The 20,395-nt window shown below is 50.6% G+C and overlaps 1 protein-coding gene across 2 annotated transcripts in view; it reads right to left on the bottom strand.

Annotated features, from left to right (window-relative positions):
• Window positions 1–20,395, bottom strand: part of Dscaml1 (DS cell adhesion molecule like 1) — a 305,196-nt gene that overhangs the window by 17,831 nt on the left and 266,970 nt on the right. For both annotated transcript variants that reach the window (XM_015489664.2, XM_048795821.1), the window contains 6 exons: window positions 19,068–19,235; window positions 18,182–18,252; window positions 13,145–13,385; window positions 9,613–9,759; window positions 6,949–7,104; window positions 1,571–1,710 (listed from right to left, as the gene is read on the bottom strand). In XM_015489664.2, coding sequence (XP_015345150.2) covers window positions 1,571–1,710; window positions 6,949–7,104; window positions 9,613–9,759; window positions 13,145–13,385; window positions 18,182–18,252; window positions 19,068–19,235 — 923 coding nt within the window. The remainder of the gene's footprint in view (window positions 1–1,570; window positions 1,711–6,948; window positions 7,105–9,612; window positions 9,760–13,144; window positions 13,386–18,181; window positions 18,253–19,067; window positions 19,236–20,395) is intronic.

Genomic DNA, 20,395 nt, shown 5'->3' with positions numbered 1-20,395 from the left:
GCTAACATCTGCAGGCCCATGACCCGGTGACTCCTCTCCTAGGTACACACTCAACAAAGACGCATGCGCATGAACATCGAGAGACACATTTAAGCCTGTCCCCAGCAGCAGCATGAGAACAGTCCCCCACCGAAAACCAACCCGAAGCCTTCTAGCCAGGGACATCCACAGATAGCGCAATGCATGCAGAGAAGTGAAAAAGAGCTATGACCACACACAGCCACGTGGATGGAATTCACAGATTCACAGACAAATGGCGCAGCTCCAGTCCCACCAAGGACGGAAGAGGCAGCTCTGATCTGTGCTGTTGTTGTCAAGAGGGAGGCAGGGGAAAGGGTGGCTGGGAGGGCATGAGTGGTCTTCTGGGGTGTCGTAATGTCCTGTCCCCTGCCCTGAGGGCTGCCACCTGGGTGTGTCGTGCATACTATGTTGCTATGAGGCAGTGGCCCATGAGGATGGCCAGGAGGGGTCAGTGTTGGTGAACTTCTTCCCTGGTAAGAGAATTCTGGATTTAATGGTGAGAAGTTGGGCCACCTACCACTGGGAGAGTAATTCAGAAAGACCGTGGGAAAGCAGAGAGGACAGGAGAAAATTATAACACAATTACAGAGCAATTTCAGGGCAGCTTCCCTGGCGGCCAGAAGCTCATGCAGATGCTTGGGCTGATGATGAGCTGGTGGAGGGAGAAGCTGGCTACCCCTTTCTGCCCCCGCTCCCCACCCCAGCCCATCCTCCTGATGGCACTCATGGCCCTGTGCACCCTACCCCTCTAGACTGGAAGCCTGTTGAGGGCAAGTGACTGCACCTGCACCCGCACCCAGAATAGGCATGCTGCAGAGATGTCCCTCAGCAGGACTTCATGCATGTGTGGATGGAGATCACTGAAGAGGCAGAGGGAAGGATGCATATTATGGGATATGGGTGCATACACCCACCACTGCACCCACCCCTGACTTGTCTTTCCACCCCATGGGCCCCCGAGGCACTCAGTGAGCTGGTCACCTGCACAGCACTTCCACTTGAGGGTGCCCTCTGCTCCCAGGGGAGAGCCGGGTGTTGCAGACTCTCCCCTGCTGAAGCCCAGGCCCTGGCTGGAGAGATGGCTTGCCTCTCTGGGGTGCCCCTGTCTTTCCTATCCCTTCACCTGTTTCCATGCTGAGACAGTCACTCAGGGCAGGCTCCGGCAGCACCTGATGCCCAGAGTGACCCTGATGAAAGGCCATTCATTCCCAGAGGTCACCAAGCAGCCCGTCCCCAGTCATCAGCCGGGAGCCTGCTAAGAGCTTCCACAGACAGAGCAGAATGGCTGGCTGGCTTCCCTCTCACGCTGCCCACTTGATTGTGAGCCACCTGACTCCAAGCTTTGTGACAATCTTGCAACTTCAGGAACATAGGGATGACCCAAGATGGATGGTAGTCAGGCTTCAAGCTGCTTTGGGGTGACCAGTGCCCATTCCTAACTAGGGCTCCAGGTAGAACAGATACAGGCAGCCTCGGGGTTTGGTCTGAAAGCCAGATGGTCCTGTATTCCCCACAGGATCTTTTCTCCTGTTCCCCTGACTCTGCTTACCGGCTGACCAGACCCCGGGCTGGAGCAGAAGATGGTGTACTTGCGGATCACGCCATTGGGCTTGGTTGGAGGGAGCCAAGAAACGACCACACTGCTAGCCGATGAAGGGACAGCTTTGATGCCAGCTGGGGGACCTGGAACTGAGCAAGGAGAAGGCCTGGTCAATTTAGACAAGTAGGAACACAGCCTTTGGGAAAGAGTGGTGGAAGGGAGAGAGTGGGCAGATCAATCTAGGAGAACTTCTTGGAGGGGGCATCCTTGATACCATCTAAAAGGAGAGAGCCCACAGCACAGCAAACAGGTGGGGAAAGAAGGGTGATCGTTTGGGCCATTGGAGTGGCTTGCTTCAGAACTGGCCAGAATGGAGAACTTAAGGTAGGCCAGAGAGAAACAGCCCATGAAGAATTCGTCTCCATCTCTCTGACTTTAAACCCTGCCCCCCAATACCCTTACTAACCATTAAGGAAAACCTCACACTGGCACTGGTCATTTGTTCTTTTGAGCCAGCTACCCCTGAATACCCTGGCCCATCTCTGGGCCTGCCCACCTAGCTGGAGCCCTGGGCCTCTGCCTGGGAGGCCAGGTGATCCCTGCTCTCAACCATACTCCAACTCTGCACTGTGCTACTGTGTTCTTGTCTTCCCTCCTGGGAGCTTTTATGAGGATAGCGATTGCAGCCTATTCAATTTATTTCACCTCTTTGAGCCTCAGCTCATCTATGTGATGGAGATAACCACTCTGAAGGGTTGTGGTGGGAGGTAGTGTTAATTACTATAAAGCACCTAGCACAGTGCCTACCATATAGAAAATATTCAATAGGTTGTAAGAATTATTATTTTGCATTTCTTCCTCCAACTCTCAGCTTATGGCACCTACCTCAGTGGTTTCTCCCAAATTCCTAGTAAGTGGTCAATTATGTGGGGTTAAACAAAACAATTAGATATAGCAGCATCCTCCATACACGGGCCTGAGTCCAGAAGCTGGGAAGCATCCCTGACCCCGCCCTTCCTCCATGCTCCAGCCCCTTCCACCTATGCAGGTAAGTCTACAGTTGTGAGGTACAGGAATCTATGATGGCCACGGGGGTAAGGTGCTAGGTAGTGTTCAGGCTTGTCTATTTCTGCGTACATTTCCCTCACCAGCTATTGAGAGAAGTGTATTAAAATCTACCACAATTGTGTATTTGTCTGTTTTTCCTTGTAGTTCATCTCTGTTTTCATATTATTGAAGTTATATTATTAGGTGCATACAAATTTAAATTTGTTTTATTTGCCTCATACTGTCTTTTATCATAAAAAAGCAAACTTCTTTATCACTAACAATGATATTTTGCCTTCAAGTATAATATGTCTGATATCAACATTCCAGTTTTCTTTAAATGGTTTGCATGATATGATTATGTTTTTTTCCCCCATCCATTCATGTTGAATTTTTCTATGCCTTTATGTTTCAGATACATAGACAGCATTTATTTGGATTTTGGTTTTTGCTAGCCAGTGTGACAGTTTTTATCTCTTAATTGGAAAATTTAGTCAACTTATCTTTATTACAATTGTTACATTTGGGTTTAAATATACTATCTTACTAAATATTTTCTATTTGTCCCACCTATTCTGGTTTTTCTCTTTCTTTCCTTTTGTGGTTTCTTTTAGAGTTCTGTGTCTAGCATGCAGTAAAAAAATAATAGGGACAACTGAACAATATCCTTCGGGGCGGGGGAAGATAAAAGGAACAGACTCAGAAGGGTTCCAAACTTGAAATGATCAAATGTGGACTTTAAAACAATTATACTTGACAAGCATGGCAGACAGGAGACGGGAGGGGAGCAGGGACGCCTCCCCTCCATCCGCCTAGCTGTTCCCCTAGCACAGAAACTGCTCCTCTGCCTATATAGGTTTTTCTTTTCTTTTCTTTCTTTTTTTTTTTTAATGTTTTTTAGTTGTAGTTGGACATTTATTTATTCATGTTTATGTGGTGCTGAGGATCAAACCCAGGGCCTCATCTGTGCTGGGTGAGCACTCCACCGCTGAGCCCCAATCCCAGCACTTTACAGGTTTTAATAGGTCAAGGACACTAGTCTTTCCTCTCCCGTCCTCTGCTTGTGCCCAACAAGGGTTATTCTCCTAAAACATAGGCTTAGTCATGCCCTTTCCTCAGTCAAAGCTCTTTAAATTGTTACTTTTATTTTTAGTGGTGGGATTGAACGTAGGGTCTTCCACATACGTGCTAGGCAAGCACTGTACCACTGAGCTCTACCCCCAGTCCTGAAGTGGCCTTAGATTGAGCTCAGCTTTGTCCTGGGGGGGCCATGTGGCTCTGTTTGGTGTTCACAGGGAAGGTGAGGAGTAGGCAAGAGGCCGTGTAGCTCAAGAACTGAGTCCACCCAAGCTAACCTGAAACCAAATGCAGACTAAGACTAATTAATGAACTTGAATTCATATATTTGAACTTTATCTTTCAATTCATTTTGCTTTTTTCTAAATTTCCTGATTTTTTTTTTCCTTAGGAAAAATGTTATATCCCTGGAGTAGGGTGTGTGAGTGGGGTCACCGTGACTTCAGATTAGGGTATTTGCCCAGTTCAGCAGGACTTGAATTGGAACATGAACCCGTCTGCTTTCCATGCCACCTGAGAACTGACGGTAATATGACTTCCACCTGGAAAAGGAAGAGCCCGGTGAGCTGGGGCAGCTGTGGTGGGCAGGCAGCAGGGACCGCCATTCCTTCCTAGTCCCATTGGCTTAGGTTTCCAAGCTCCTCCACACTTCAGACACAGTTATCTCTAACCCCTGCGCTGAAGGACACATGGTGCTTGGGGTGAGCTGGCCCTGGTAATTCCATTTCCCTTTTGGTGAGTAGCTTAGCAAGCAAGAGGTATGTGGCCCCGTTCTGGGAAATGAGGATAAATCTGAGGAGGGGGTTTCTGGGAAAGGTTTCTTTTGCTCCCATGAGAAGCATGCCCTCTGGAAGGGACTGCTGCTTCTCCCTCTGAACACTGACTGTCCTGCGTGAGGCCCAGAGTGGCAGCCGTCTTGAAGTCATGAGGGAGCAGCTGCCGCACTGGAGATGGCAGAGCAAAGACAGAAATACGGAACCACTGACTTACCTGACCCTGGAGCTGCCCTATGTGGGGTTTCTTATTATGTGCAATGACAAATGTGCGTGTTGCTTTCCTCCCTTTTAGTTGGGCTTCCTATACACTGGAAGGTGCCTAACAGATCCAATAGGATGGTGGAAAGTATAGAGGACATGGAGACTGGAAAGCCGGGATTTGGTACTCTTAGCTGACTGATACTCTCAGAGTAGCTTTGGCTCTCTGGGCCTCAGTTTTCTCACCTGTAAAATGGAAATGACATCTACCTCACAGGATGGGAGTCTGTCAAATCACGTTGTGACAGTGTGTCACACAATGTTGAGTTGACTGCTGTTCTGCATGAGACCTCTTCTGACACTGGGCTCTTTGGGGGCTGTGCTTCCCCTGGGGGATGCTAATTGCCTCACCTATCATGTCATTGCTAGCATCTTGGTAGCCATAAAGCAACCAGCATTAGCTATTACCTGGCATTTTAGGAAGGACTTTGCAGTTATCCTATTCCTTACATCTGTCCCCGTTTTATCCAGAGGAAACTGAGGTGCAGGAAGGTTAAGTGACTTGTCAATCAGAAACAGGGCTGGGCAACTCTTCTGCTGAATGTGCTAGTCCCCTTTCCATGCTGCGAAGCCACTTCCTGAGGGCAGTGCACTAACTCCCGGGTTTGGCGCCTGTTGCACTTTTCCCTGGGGCTCTGTGAGCACTCTGGGTGCAGGCCGAGGCTGCTTGCAGGGCGGGGCGAGGATCTTGGACCTTGGAACTCCCTCACGGGCCTCACCTTTGTTAGACACATGGATACACTCATGATTCTGGCCTTGACCAGAATAGGGGGCAAGAAGTCTAGGGACCCCAGTGGTTCATTTCTAAGGGCCAGGAAGGTTCTGTATTACATGGAACCTAGGCCTTGATGGGATCAGGCTCTGGGCACCATCTCAGCTCAATGCCACACAAGAGCAGGTGGTTTTGCCTGGAGCTGTCCTGGGAAGCCTTGATGGGGGATTAATGACAGGAAAAGTAGGGCAGGCAGGTTGGTAAAATATCAAATTGCTCAGAGCTTAGGGGGCGGGGGCGTGGTGGGGAGGAGGGCGGAGGCAGGGCAGGGAGATTAAGCTGGGCTGGGAGCTGGTCTAGTCACCAAGCGCAGGGTTGTATGTGCAATTTCTCTCACCATCACTCCCAGCCCAAGTCGCTCTGTAACACCTGTAACTCTTAACATCCTGTGGGTGGGGCCTCTACTCTGGGCTCCATATTCCTCAGAGAAACAGAGCCTGAGCGGGGAGTGCCCATGTGTGCCCATGGCTCTTCACATAGACCAACTCATCTAAGATCACAGCACTGGCTCAAAACATCCAGTTAAGAGACACCTAAGTGACCATGGAAGGAATCAGACATAACTTTCCTGTGTTCATATACGAATACCTGACCAGTGTAACTCCACATCATGCACAACCACAAGAATGGGAGTTATACTCCGTGTATGTATAATATGTCAAAATACACTCTACTGTCATGTATAACTAAAAAGAACAAATAAAACATTAAAAAAAGGGCTAAAAAAAAAAAGAAACCCCTAGTGTTGTGGACAGTGGAGTGGGGAAGAAAGCAGATGGCTGGAAGCAGGAGCCTGAGGTTTCGTGCCAGGTACAAATGTACCTCCCATTCAAACAGTGGCCCCTGGAGGGGTGCGGCTCCTGACCCTGGGTGGAGGTCTGGCCCTTCTCCTCACCCTTTCCTTTCCCCTGCCCTTACTTGGTCACTCTACCCTTGACTTTGGCTTCCTGTCTCTGGATTTCCCTTAGTTCCACCCCATGAGGAAGGGCTGTGAGATCTCAGTTCCAGATGGAGGCACACCCCATTCTCCTCTTTGCGGGTCCCGGGCCTGGCTCATGCTGGGGTGACAGCCAGGTCTCCAGCTCAGGGTGTGCTGGGTGGTGCTCCTGACCCCTGCGCCACCCTCTACTAGTATATTTAGAGGACACCAGGCTACACCTCAGAGGGGAGCAGAGCCTCTCTCATATGTCCTTGGGGTTGGGGGTATGAGGGGGAAAGTTTATCTGGAGGGTAACTCGGTGCTTCAGAAGGTGGGTCGGGGAACTTGGATGTTCATGCATCGGTCCATGGAGAAGACATGATCTATGGTCAGTGATGTCCTTTCAAAGCAGGACCCAAGTCCTCCAAGCCACCCTGTAATGGCTCTAAGGGACAGGAGGAAGGCTGGCGCCCTGCTCTTACCTTGCCCCTGGGGTGCAGCCTGGGTGAGCTGTGGGCAGCTCCAGGCCTGGACTCACCGTCTTCCTTGGTCTGGATGTAGAGCACGCTGCTGCGCACACCGTCCCCAGCCTGAGTGTAGGCCAGCACCTGGACGCTGTAGTTGGTGAACTTCTCCATGCCCCGTAGCTCCACCCGTTCCCGCGTCGTGGTGATGTTCTGCATCTCACCCCACTCTGTGGGGACAAGGGGCCTCTGAGCATGGGCAGCCCCACCCTGCCAAGGTCCTTGCTGCAGCCCCTCTGTCAGCGTGGGCTCTGACCTTGGCCTCTGTGTGGGCCAGAACTACCTCAGAGTACCTGGGAGCATATTTGGGCCACTGCCTGCAGGTCATGTCTCTGCCTCAGTGGACAATCAGGGTGAACCACATAGAATGGCCTGGCCCCAGGCTCCAGATGACCTTGCCAACTTCAACTCGATTTTCACCCTTTAGAATCCCTCTATCCCTCCATCTCTTCCTGAAGTGTGTCCCTTCTTGCACCCAGAGGCCTGGCATATCTTGCAACCCCACCTCACACCCATTTCCTCTTTGTTGACCCAGACCCTCGTTGGGCTCCCAGTTCTCCCTACACAGCGTGTCAACCTGCAGATGAAGGATGACTGCCTCCTTGGCCTCTGATTGCTCCTGGGCCAACACTCTGGTCACTCAGAGTAAGGGGCTATGTGACCCACCTGCTTTCTCCCCACCATCGAGGACACACAGCCAGGCCTTCCCTGCAAAAAGCCTGCACAGAAAACCTGGGCAGCCTGGGGGGCTGACAGCCTCCGGCAGAAAGGGCTGGGTCATTTGTCAGGCTCAGTGAGGCCCCGTCATCCTGACTCTGCCAAGGAACTTCTCAGAGACTCTAAAGAAGGGCATAGGGCCAGGATCTCATGGGAGGGCCAGGGTCCCATGGGAGGGCCAGGGTCATAGCTGAGGAAGAGAGGTGGGCTCCTGAGCCCCTCACTGCTACTATTGGGTTTTCTTAAAGACAGGCGCAGACACTGGCTGAGGACAGGCCTTCATGAGATGAACAACTGCACACCAACTCTCAGCACTATCTGGTGACTGATGCAGGCAAAGCCCCGAGGCAGAAAGCCTGGGCAGGGGAGGGCAGTCATCTGCCAGGGCCCAGAGGGTGAGAATGCCATGCCCAGCATGAGGGGACCCCAGTCATTGCAGGAGGGACCTCAGAGGCTTGGTCACAGGAGGCAGAGTAGCCAGTCTTGGACTGTGGCCAGAGAAAGACTCAGGAAGTGGGCAGCGTGGCCAATAGTCCAGGTGGTCCTGGACCTTAACGAGGTCAAATCCTTAAGGGCTGTGCTGGGGGAGGCTGCCACCTTAGACAAAAGAGAGCAAGTTCTGGAAAATGAACATCCACCCCTTACATGGCTCAGCCCAAACAGGAATGTGGTAGGGACACATTCTGAGCAGTGCAGCCTGGCGTCTCACAGCCCAGAACTTAGGGACCAATCCCTGGGCCAGAGGCCTCTGAGCTTTCATGGGAGACAAGCGAAGGGGGAGGTCACTTCCTACTGGTGGTATGTCTGGGCAGAGTAGCATTCAGGTGGGGAAGGGGATGGTGGTAATCCTGGACGGATAGCCATGAGCTGGATTCCCAAGTCCTCTGGAAAAGGAGAGCAGGACGCAGGGAGCCGGGAGGCAGAAGGCTCAGTGCCTTCCAGGCCTCGTGCTGTCGCGTGGGCAAGGCCTGTAGAGCATAGTTTGGGATACTGGCCTCTGGCTTGTGTGGACTAGGAACTTCCTGAACCCTGAGAGGCTTTGTCTGTACCAGCAGGCAGCAGGCTGGTGTGTCTGTGTGGGCTACACAAACCCGTTGGCACAGTGCACCCCGGGGGAAGGGAGCTACCTCGGTGGCTGGGCCATCATCTGGGTTTTCCCCACCTGCCACTCCTCCCCTTGCTCCACAGTATGTGCCATCCTGCACTTTTGGGGGCCTAGATGGCTCCCCTGCATAGGCCACACACGGGGCTGGCTGCCTGGCTCCGGCTGGGTTTGGCTGGGGGAGGCTCCCCTGGGTTCTGGTAACCCCGCTGCATCTCTCACCTCTTTGGGTCTAAGGTGGCAATGGCTTCCTACGAATGCTAGCCCCCTGCTCACTTCCTCTCCACTCCACTAAAAGGAGCCCTTCATAAAATTCTTCAGTTGCCCCATTTGAGCGTGACACTTATTCCTTGCGGTGACCCTTGCTGATGTGACTATAAAGGCCTTATATAAAGAAAAGCAAATTGGGCTGGGGTTGTGGCTAAGTGGTAGAGAGCTTGCCTTGCATGCATGAGGCACTGGGTTCGATTTTCAGCACTACATAAAAATAAATAAAAAATAAAGGTGTTTGTCTATCTACAACTAAAAAATATATATTAAAAAAAAAAAAAGCAAATGTGCCCTTCTCGTGCTCCAAACACCCCACACACCGTTGTCTAGGGTTGGCAGGGTGTCTTCCCTGCCCAGAGACCATGGGTACCACCACCCACCACCCTGCCCCTGGCTCTGGCCCCAGGATAATGTGGACATGTGCCAGTGGCCCTGAGCCTCTCTCATACTATCTCCTGGTCCCATAACCAAGATGCCCCTGTGGCCTCCACTTGTGGTGCAGAGGGAGGCTGTACTTCCACTTGACATGCCACAGCCTGGTACTTGTGTCTACTGTCCTGAGACTCAGCCTCAGTCCCATCAGACTCACCTCCATCAACATAGAGTGACCAGAAGATGACCCGATAGCCTTTGAGGACACCATTGAGGGTGCTGCGTGGGGGCTCTGACCAGGAGATGACAGCCACGTCAGAGGTGATGGACAGGGCCCGGACATTCTCCGGGGGCTGGCTGGGCACTGCACAGGGTGGGGAGAAGCAAGGGTCCAGTCAGTCAGGGGTGTGACATACACATCAGCAAAACATACATGTCCCAGGCCAGGTCCTGCTGCCAGATCAAAGGAACATGCAATTAGACAAGCAGAGGGACCTCCTCACTCATGAGCAGGAAGACCAGACTGGGAACTCAGTTTTTGCTGGAGATTGGAGTAGTCAGACATCTTTATGGATGTGGCTCCTTGCTCCTAGGTCAACATGCTCCTGGCTTTGGCTAACTCCTGGTGAAGGTGCTGAATTCTGCCAGAATCCCTGGTAATTTACCAGTGGATCACCACGACCAGGGGACAGAATCTGGAAGACCACTGAGATGGCCCCAGAGGTATTTGTCATTTAGTCATCTGATAGCTGCTGGCCCCTCCGTGTCCACTGTCCAGCCATGGCCTGGCCTAGGGACTCAGTGTCCTTGTGCCAATTGAAGGGGAGGCAAAAAAGGAAAAGGGGTCTTAAATAACCCTGGTGCCAGGAAGAAGAGTTCCCAAAGACCTCTGGGACCTTTACCCCTTTGCCCTGACCCTGCACAAAAAAATGCCATCATGCTTGGAAAGATGGGCACCATTCTCTGAGACCAGCTCGGGTGGCCCCCTGCCCTTAACCCTCTCCCTCTATGAGCTCCGTCTTCGTGTAACCTACATTCCCAGCCCTGGGTTGGCCTGGTGCCACTTGCCCTTTCTGGATGGCAGACGGTGGGTGCACTGGGCCTCAAGGCCCACCTTGGCTAAGGAGAACGTGGGCGGCACTTTCTGCCGGCTTCTAGGAGCCGGGGACAAAGGGAAAGACGAGGCTGCTCTGGTGTGAATGGGAGAAAGGAGGCCCAGGCTAGAGGGAAGGTAATTAGATCCCGTTGCCCCACAAGAGGCAACTCTAATTTTTATGAGCATTTAAATGATAATACATCATCCTAACGATCCTCTTTGAGAATGATTATTGTTTCATATTACTTAGGTGTAAAAATATAAGCACCATGTAATTAGGGACCCAGTGTAATAAACTAATACAGATCGCCCGTTCGAACAAAATGAAGGTAATATAATTATGGAAAAGACACTCTTGCTAAGGCAGGGGCCCTTGAATACCCCAGGAGGAGTGCTAATATTGCCAGGAAACGATCAGGATCTGACAGGCTAACGAGGGCCTTAATTAAGTATGAAAAACTGCTGAGCAAATCCTGCTGGAAACTTTCTTCCCCCCTCTCCTCCTCTGTTTTGAAAAGGACTCTGCAGTCGAGCTGATCCCTCCCTGTTGGAAACTCCAGGGGTCTCTGGGGTCAGGGATGTGGTATTGAGCAGAGACAGTGACCTGGCCCCGTGAGGGTTCCAGGGCTTAGTTAGGTTGGGTGGCTGGCTTGGGTTTGGGGCACGGTCCCCTGGACAAAACTTCATGGAGCATGTTGTACCCAAATCACTTGTTTCTGCTCCCAGCCTTGCTTGGGGACAGGGTGAAGCAGAAAGAATGCAGACTCGGGGTCAGGCCTGGATTTGAGTGGGGCTGTTGTTCACTGGATAGGTCACCTGGGCAAAGCACTTAGACTCCGCAGGCTCTGACGGCCCTTGGTGGATAGTGACCCAGCTGTGGTTCTCACAGGTGCTGCGTGGCCCAGCAGCAGCAGAGCTCTGAGGAAACTTACTAGAAATGCCAGTTACCGTGCCTCCTCAGACCTGCTGCAGGGGCCTCTGGCAGGGGTGGGTCCAGCCATCTGTTCACCAGACCTCCAGGGCATTCTGATGGAGGTGAGTCTTGGGAACCACTGTAAGGAAGAATGCTACTGGGACCAGGAGGTGACAAGCTAGTGTAGCCAGGCCTGGGGCAGCACCTCGAGGTGGAAGGCCTGGGGGGCTGACCCCAGCATGGCTTTCCTCCCATGGGCTCTCTGCACTTCTCTTCTGTGTGTCTTTCCTCTCCTTTGTGGTCTCCTTTCTTCTCAGGTGCCCAGTTCCCTGGGACTGCTGAGGTTGGATAGGTCTCAAAGCCTAGCTTGTTCTACAGAGTAAGAGATGAGACTCTTTGGGGATGAAGCCTGGGCATCAGTGTTTTGAAAGCTCCCAGATAATTCCAACTTGTAGCCCAGATAATAAATGCTGGTATGAGCCTACGCACTCTAGGTGTTTCTGACCTCGTGCTTCCTCCCGCCAAGAGGGCTATATTTACAGAGGATGAGGTAGGAGGGGGCACAGGAATGGCTCTCTAATGCTGGAGTGCACCTATTCTGCTGGGCCATGGGGCAGTGGCATTGTGCTCTTCAGGAGTTGGTCTCCTCCCTGCACCAGGGGCAGATGGGCAGGCTGGGACTCCACAATGGGTTTACTCCGCCACCCTAGTTTTGGTTGGGGGCATTGAGAAGAAAGCTTAGGAAAACACTCTGTTTCTTTATTCTGCTCTTTGGGACCTGAGTTCATCTGGTCCCCTCTCTGGGGCATCAAGGCCACATCTCCTGTTTTGACCTGGTGCAGGCTTAGGGACCTGCAGGTGCCCTCTTTGTGCTTAGACAGAGGGCATGTTCTGGCTACCTCCAAATCCTCTTTCCCTGGAGCAATGGGGTCTCTTAATTTGCTAATCAGTGGGTTCTATGAAGCCATCAGAGAATTATGTTTTAAAAACTGAGCTCTAAATCCTCTGCCATGCGAACAGTAGGATTTCTTTAACTCTATTGTCGCATTTCGCTTGCTCAAAACAGATGAGAACAGCGGGGCGTGGTGGTAGACACCTGTAATCCCAGCCTCAGCAACTTAGTAAGGCCTTAAGCAACTCAATGAGATCCTGTCTCTAATTAAAGGGCTGGGATGTGGCTCAGTGATTAAGTACCTCTGGGTTCAATCCTCAGTAACAACAAAAACAAAACAAAACAAACAAACAAAAAAAATCCACCAAACAAAAAACAAAATGAAAAAGCTACCTAAAACAACAAACAAACAAACAAACCAGATGGGAACAGATTCCAGCCTAGAAGACAATGGTGACTTGGCTTTGCCCTTTCCCCCAAAAGCTGTTGAGAAGGAGAAACAGGACCTGGGATGTGTAGGGAAGAGCTTGGTCAGAGAGAGGAGCCAGGGCACTGGAAAGAAAGAGGGAAACATGGGGATGGAAAGACAGATGCAGAGACAAGCCTCCACAGGCTGGTAGGTGCACAGGTAGGCCGAGGGGCAGGCATCAGCAGGGAGGAAGAGGGGCCTGCCCACCCCCTGCTGGAAGCTGGACCGAGGCTGGTGCGCTGGAGTGTCCTTTCAGGGGCTGATGAGCCAGAGGAGATGGGGGAGCCTGTGTCACCCACGGGTCCAAGGTGGGTCCTCTCACTGGCAGCCCTGGCTGGGCCTGGGCCGGGATCTCACCCCCCCACGCTCCTGCCCTCACCATCCTCCAGGGTGGTGGCGTTGATCTCGCTGGAAGAGGGCCCCGTGCCGGCCCGGTTGAAGGCCTGGACCACCACCCCATATTGGGCGAACTTCTTGAGGTTGTCTAGGGTGTAGACCTCGCTGTCGCCTGTGGCCTTCATCTCCACGATGCTGTACTGCCCGTTGCTGCCAGGGCTGTTCTCTCTGTAGCCGATCTGGTAGCCCCGGATGACGCCATTCTGCAGCTCCTTCTTGGGTGCCTGTGAGCATGGGCAGGGTCAGGGACGAAGACACAGCGATCTCTGAGATGACACTCATCAGACCAGTCAGGTCATGTTCCTCTGTGCCCCACCCTTTAAGGCTCCTGTCTGTCTCAGAGTGAAAGCCCTGGTCCTACGGGGCCCTCCGTGACCTGAGCCCGGGCCCCTCAGACCCTTGGTTCTATGCCGCAGCGTTCTGGCCTCTTCGCTGCTCACATCAGCCTCGCTCCCATCCTGGAGGGAACACCCTTGAATATCTGCACACTGGTCCCCTCCCCTCTGAAGTGGCTCCTCCTGCCTGAGGCGTCCTTAGTTCCTTAGCTGGAGTGCTCCCAGCCTCTGTCCAGCACGCCTGATTTTTCTTCCCTGGTTTATTTTCCTCCATGGCACACCTGACATTCTGTAGCTCTTACGTAAGTGTTTGACTGTCTGCCCCAGTGGAACGTTACTGCCCGAGGATGAGGAGTGTGACCGCTTTGTTTACTGTTGTATCTCAGTGTTGAGGGGCCTAGCACAGAGAAGCCCCCAATGTGGATTTATTGAATGAATGAATGAATGAATGAATGAATGGATAGGGATATCATTTGGCATGGATCAGGGCCTGGGAGAATCAGTGCTGTAGGGGAAGGGAGGTAAGCAATGAATTTAAATAGAAGAAAATGGTGATGTTTGCCAGTAATCCCAGCTATTTGGAAGGCTGAGGCAGGATCACAAGCCCAAGGTCAGCCTGGGCAACTGAGTGAGACCCTACGTGGATGTGAATGTGGCTCAGTGGTAGCACTTGCCTAGCATGTGTAAGGTCCTGGGTTCAATTTCCAGTACTGCCAAAATGAAAAGAAACGAAAAAGAAAAAAATAGAAAGTTCTGAGATCCCAGTTCACACCTACTAGGATGACCATTGTAAAAAAAATAAAAATAATTTAAAAAAACACTGGAGAGGAGGTGGAGACATTGGAACCTTGTAATTGCTGGTGGGGATGTCAGATGGTGTAGCTACTGTTAAGAGAGTTTGGCGGTTCCTCTAAAGTTGAAGCACAGAGCTACCATATGACCATGCAATCCTGGTAGATTCAAAAGAACTGAACGCAGGGGCTCCAACAAGAGCTTGCACACCCAGCTTTACAGCAGCATCATTCACAGTAGCCGAAAGATGGGACAACCCAGGGGTCCACTGGTACAGCGACAGATGAACAAAACATAGTGTGTCCATGCAGGGGGAAATTACCCACGAAAGGAATGGAATTCTCACCTATGTTACAACAGGGGTGGAACTGGACGTCTAGGGAAATAAGACAGACACAAAGGAACAAATACCGTACAGTTCCACCTACAGAGGTATTTAGAAGAGGCATGTTTGTAGAGATGGAAAATAGAATAGAGGTTTCCAGAGGCTGGGAGGAGCGGACAAGGGGAGTTCATGGGTACAGAGGTTCAGTGGGGTGATGAACAAGTTCTGGATGCAGGTGGAGGGGCTGACTGCACAAGGCTGACTGTGCTGCCTGTCCCTGAGCTGCTCTCTCCGACAGGAAGCTGTAAATTTCATGTGCATTTGACTAAAAAAAAAAAAAAAAGTCCCAAAGGGTGCTTGACCCAGGCCCTCTAGGGACACTAAGGCAGGACTGCCCTAGGCACGCCAGCCAGAGGCTGCTGTGCAATGAGGACCAAGGCCGGAGGGCAGCCCCGAGATGGAGGGGCAGAGTGGTGTGGACACGGAGCTCTGTGGGGACTGGTGGGAATGAAGGGCTGATCTGAGGGCCGGACCCAGAGAACGCCCAGCAGCACGGCCTTCCCCAGCTCAGGTCCTTACACAGCCTCAGCTGCACACAACGCAAACACAGACACCCTGAGGGAAAACTTGACACAGGTCCTCACTGACACATGACAGTCTCACACATGGCCACCCACGCACGCACACGCCAGCGTATCTACTCGTGTCCAGAGCCAGGAACACACACCTACAGATGTGCCTGCATCCCAGTCCACACACCTAGTCACAGCTGGACGCACTGAATCCAGAACTGGATCCCTTCACAACCGAGCCTGCCCACCTATAAATTGAGACAGAACAGCTACTCCAGTAATACAAAAGCAGCTTGAATCAGGGTTTTCAAGACAATGAAGTTAATTTGAAACCCCACCTTTTTAAAAAACGTTTTTTAGTTGTTGATAGGTCTTTATTTCGTTTACTTATTTATATGTGGTGCTGAGAATCAAACCCAGTGCCTCACACATGCTAGGCAAGTGCTCTACTGCTGAGCTACAACTCCAGCCCCCCCAAACCCTACCTTTTATTGTACTAAAAAATAGATAAAAAACAATTAAGTTAGTAAAACTGCCCTACTGTGTTTTTTTTTAATTTGATGAATGTTTTAAATGAACTGCATTTTTAGCCTCATTGTTAACACAATAAAATGACATTTTTAATTTAACATAATTGTTTTGAACTCACTAAATAGGTGTGTGTGTGTGTGTGTGTGTGTGTGTGTTTAATTGACTTGACTTTCTGTTTTGCCTGAAGAAGGTTTCTCTGCACTTGGGCAATCCTGCGTGCTAGTGTGTAATTGGGCACATTTTTGCATTTGGGTCTTGTAGCTGCTCAGGTTATGCCTGTGTGTGTGTACACACACGCATTAGAGGCACAATCGCATCTTGAAGAGCCCTATGCCCTGGTCTTCATGCTAACACACACTCTCATATTGCAGTATGCATATCCATACTAACACACATTTGAGATCATCAACATCACTACACAACGACACACAGGCCTACCTACCCAGGGCTATCTGCGCCACCATGTACAATTATACACACTACTTCATCAGCATAGACCTACAGAGATCTTGGACAGGCATTCAGACAACCCTGACGAATGTGTGCACATGGACACACACACACACACACACACACACATTTATACAGACCTCCGCAGATCCTTCCTCCCTCCCTCCCCCCTTTTCTCTTTCTCCTCCTTTGTCCCTCTTTCTCTTCCTTCTTCCCTATCTCCCTACCTCCTAAACACGACACTCAGGATTTAAATCAATCTTAACAATATTTCTCTGAAACATTAAGAAATCAATAGGGCTGATTGCAAATTTATGTCATAAAGCAGGGGTGATCCATCTCGTGGAAAGAGTCTTAAAATGAAGTGACTTATCTTTCAAGTGAATCTTTATTTTTCATTAATCTGTTTCTTGGTGTTAAAAAAAAAATTCCCTGAGAAGTCAGTCCCAAAATTTATTGACCAGCTGGTTCATTCTGAAGTTCTAACTTTCTAATCAATTTTATTTTTCATTATGAGACTTTGGAGAAATAAATCTGATTCTAAATTTTTATCGACCTTTGGGTCAGAGCGTTATACCAAATGTCTCAGTGTTTTACGTAGCTATTCGTTCCCTACCCCCACATCCCAGCTCTCTCAGCGCCTTCCCAAGAGGTGGGCCCAGAGCCAGGATGCAGAGGAGACTGGGGGACTGGATTCCATGCTTCACCTCAGTTTCTAAGAAAAGCCCTGAAGCCCAGATCTGAATCTAGAGGGGAACCATGGCTCCAGGGATTTCCCAGGGTCCTCAGGAAGGTCCAATGACCCAGTTTCTCCCTATGTATTGTCCTCCTGGCCACTCCTCTAGCGGGGGAGGGAACAAGCCTGTTGCTGCTGCTGCTTTGTACCCATGTATGCAAGCACCACGTGTGTATGCCTTATCTTTTCAGGGGAGAATCACGAGGCCTTCTGACTCTCCCACTCCCAAGCCTACCCTCCTGAAAAGAAGGACTACTATACCTGGATTTCCTATCAGTAGTTAAAGTCAGACAGTGACCTTGGACTACTGCCCCCTACCCCCAAGAAGATGAGATTACCTCCAAGGCCCACTGTTGAGATGGGACTGCTTTAAGAAGAGCAAAGATGGGCTCTAAGAAAGGCTCTCTGTTCCAGAACTCTCTTTGGTGGGCTACAGTGGGGAGATGGGGTGGGGGTTCCAAACTACGTGTGAGTATATACACTGTCTCTACTTGAACAGCCACAGGCAAGTCACCTCGCATCTGAGCCCATGGCCTCCTCTGATGGATGGGGATGAAAATACTTCCTCTGGTCACCCCACAGTGGCAGGAAGACGTCAGGCAATTCTGTGTAAGAGCAAGTGCTTGGGGACTGGAAGACACAATGGACTGGGAAGCCATGGGGTTGCTGACCTATCTGTGCACATGCAGAAATATGTGATAGGGCCAGAGCTTCCCAGGGAAGCACCTCTTGGTTCTTCCTTTGTCCCTGCCCAGCTGTGGAGTCTCTTCTAAGGTTTCCTTGAGTGACAGATGTTTCAGCCAGCCCTAGATCTTACAGGTCTCAGCCCCTTAGAAATGGCTGCAGCACACACTGGTGTCTTCTCCCTGCCACTTCCCTAGCCACAGAGGCAGGGCAGTTATTCATCCTGTTGTTATAGAGGGGAAACTTGACACCAAATCACATCCAATTGCTACCCCTTTTCCTCAAACATGGGGTTTGAGGATGGGCCAGCATGGGGGAGAACTCTTTCCCCACCGCCCTAGCTTTGCTGAGTTCTTCACCCCACTCTAGGCATGACTCTCCATCAGACAGCCAGGGGTGGTGGGAGTGGGGATTGGTGGGGGGACCTGCTCTTTACCCTCCTAGGTCCTAAAGCTACCTTCCTGCTCCCCCAAATTCACTGTGTTTAGTGAAAAAAAAAAAGGCGTGGACATTATATGAAACTAGAGACTAGCAAGCCTGCTGGGGTTTCAGTCCTGGATCAAGCAGGTAAGAGACAAGATGGTGTTTCACTCACCTTCCAGGTCACTTGGATGCTCTGTGAGGTCACTGGCTGCAAGGTGACATCCATGGGGGGCCCATCAGGAGCTGGGGGTGTAGACAAAGCAAAATTATGAGTCTAGTCTTGGCAGAGCAGGGTCTGTACCCTTCCTCACACCTTCCTGAGCTGGAGGAGCATTGGGAGGAAGGAGAAGCTCACGAGCTCCTCTGTTTTACTTTATGGTCATTTGTCACAGTGCACATGTATGTTTTATGAGCTTTTCTGCATTAATTTTGTTTCACAATAACAAATGAAAGAATATATAGCAAGAGATATTTTGTTTAATTTTTTTATTAAAACTTCATGACAAAGGCCACAGAAAATGATCTAGGGGACTAGGACCCCTACATCCTCTGCAGGTGCAGAACATCTGTCTTTTCCACATAGACTGGGGCCAGGGGAGTGGGGACAGAACCATGGACAGCTCCCCAAAGCAACATCTAGAGCTGCACCCGGAAAATGAAACAGATAAAATAAGACACCAATTATTCCAAGGGATAAGGCTGGGATCTCTCTCCACCATTTTTTCCCTTTCTTTCTGTTACTGGGGATTATACCCAGGACCTCGCACATGCTAGTCAAGTGCTCTACCATGAAGCCACAACCCCAGCCAATCCCTAGCTCTTTTTATTTTTTATTATGAGACAGGGTCTCCCTAAGTTGCCCAAGCTGTCTTTGAACTTGTGATCCTACTGCCTCAGCCTCCTGAGTAGCTGGGATTACAGGTGTATACCACCACGCCTAGCTTCTTTTTTCCCTTCTTCCTATCACATGCCCACTGCCAATGGACAAGGTTGGTGGGGGCCCCTGGTGTCCCTGATCCCCAAAACCATGGGCAGGGGAGGCAGGATAAGGTGCTCACCAGCCTCCTCAGTGCTGACGGTGAGCTCCTTGCTTGGCTCGCTGCGGCCAATCTTGTTGAAGGAGTACATGCGAATGCTGTACACGGACGCTGGGTGCAGGTCCACGATGTTGGCCTGATTGATGGTGGGGGAGATGTTGCGTGTCGACTGCTTGAAGTCCCAGGAATCTGTAGAGAAGACACCCATTTCCAAGCACTGCCAGGCAAACTTCAGGACCCCTCCCCAGCCTCAAGCATCAGCCCATCCCAGTCTCAACTTGGATTCTGGCTCACATGGACTGCAGAGGGGGACACAGGCCTTAACTCCCCGGGGAGTAGAAGGAGTCTGTCCCAGGAGGCTCCATATCGGGAGAAGCCAGACTCTCTTCTGGCACTGGCCAGCTCGTGAGCTAAACCTCAGACAGGGTCTGACAAGATGTTTCTCAAGGTCCCTGCCAAGATCACCATTTGCTCTGATCCCTGAGAATCTGATTGCCCAGAGCTTTTCTTCCTGGGCCTCTCAGTTTCACCTGAGAGACACCCCATCCTCTCAACTGCCTTGTGCAGAGGAAGGAAACCACGTCCTGTCCCCCTTCCTGCTTCTCTTTGTGTGCTTCCTTGTGTGTTTGTGAGGCTACAGTCTTGAGTGTTATATGTCAGGGTTGGAGGGGATAAAACAGAAATCCCTAGCCCCAACCTCACCCTCTTTCCTGCACCAGCGATAAAGGAAAGATCACTGAGTCTTTCGGATCAGGGACTAACAAAGGGATTAACATGTTCATGATTCATCCAAGGGGACTGGCAGTCCATTCCAGGGCTAATGTTTAGCAAAATTGTAGAACGTGGAAAATACCAGATAAGTGCCACTCAGGGATCCCGTGACTGTAAACATCCTGCATCTCCAGAGGAATCCCAGTCATTCATTCAATATATGCTTGCTACACACCTACCAGGGGATTCCAGGGGAAAACGAGAAGGGGCTACAGTCTCCATGATGGCTCAGCTAGGGCCTTCCCAGATCAAAATTCTTAACCAGATGGGCACTTGATTTTCAAAAGGAAAGAAAAGAAAAAAAAAAGAATAAAAAAAAAAATAAAGCACAAGGAAAAAAGTTGATAGTAGGGCTTAAATATGTTTCCAGGGCATGTCTGGATGTCACTATTTAGTCTAATTTTCTACACCTTTTAACTCCACAGTGCAGTACCCTGAAAAATTCTCAATAGAAAAGATTAAATTGTAATCACTGTAGTTTAATTCCTAATCCAGTGAAGGAAGCTAGCACCTTCTAGACAGATTTTTTTTTAAAGAGAGAGAGAGAGAGAGAGAGAGAGGAGGGAGAGAGAGGAGGA

The sequence above is a fragment of the Marmota marmota genome, unplaced genomic scaffold, assembly GCF_001458135.2.
Source record: "Marmota marmota marmota unplaced genomic scaffold, marMar, whole genome shotgun sequence".
Taxonomy (NCBI): Eukaryota; Metazoa; Chordata; class Mammalia; order Rodentia; family Sciuridae; genus Marmota; species Marmota marmota.
The sequence above is the reverse complement of the archived record's forward strand: the minus strand, read 5'-3'. Positions and strand labels throughout refer to the sequence as shown.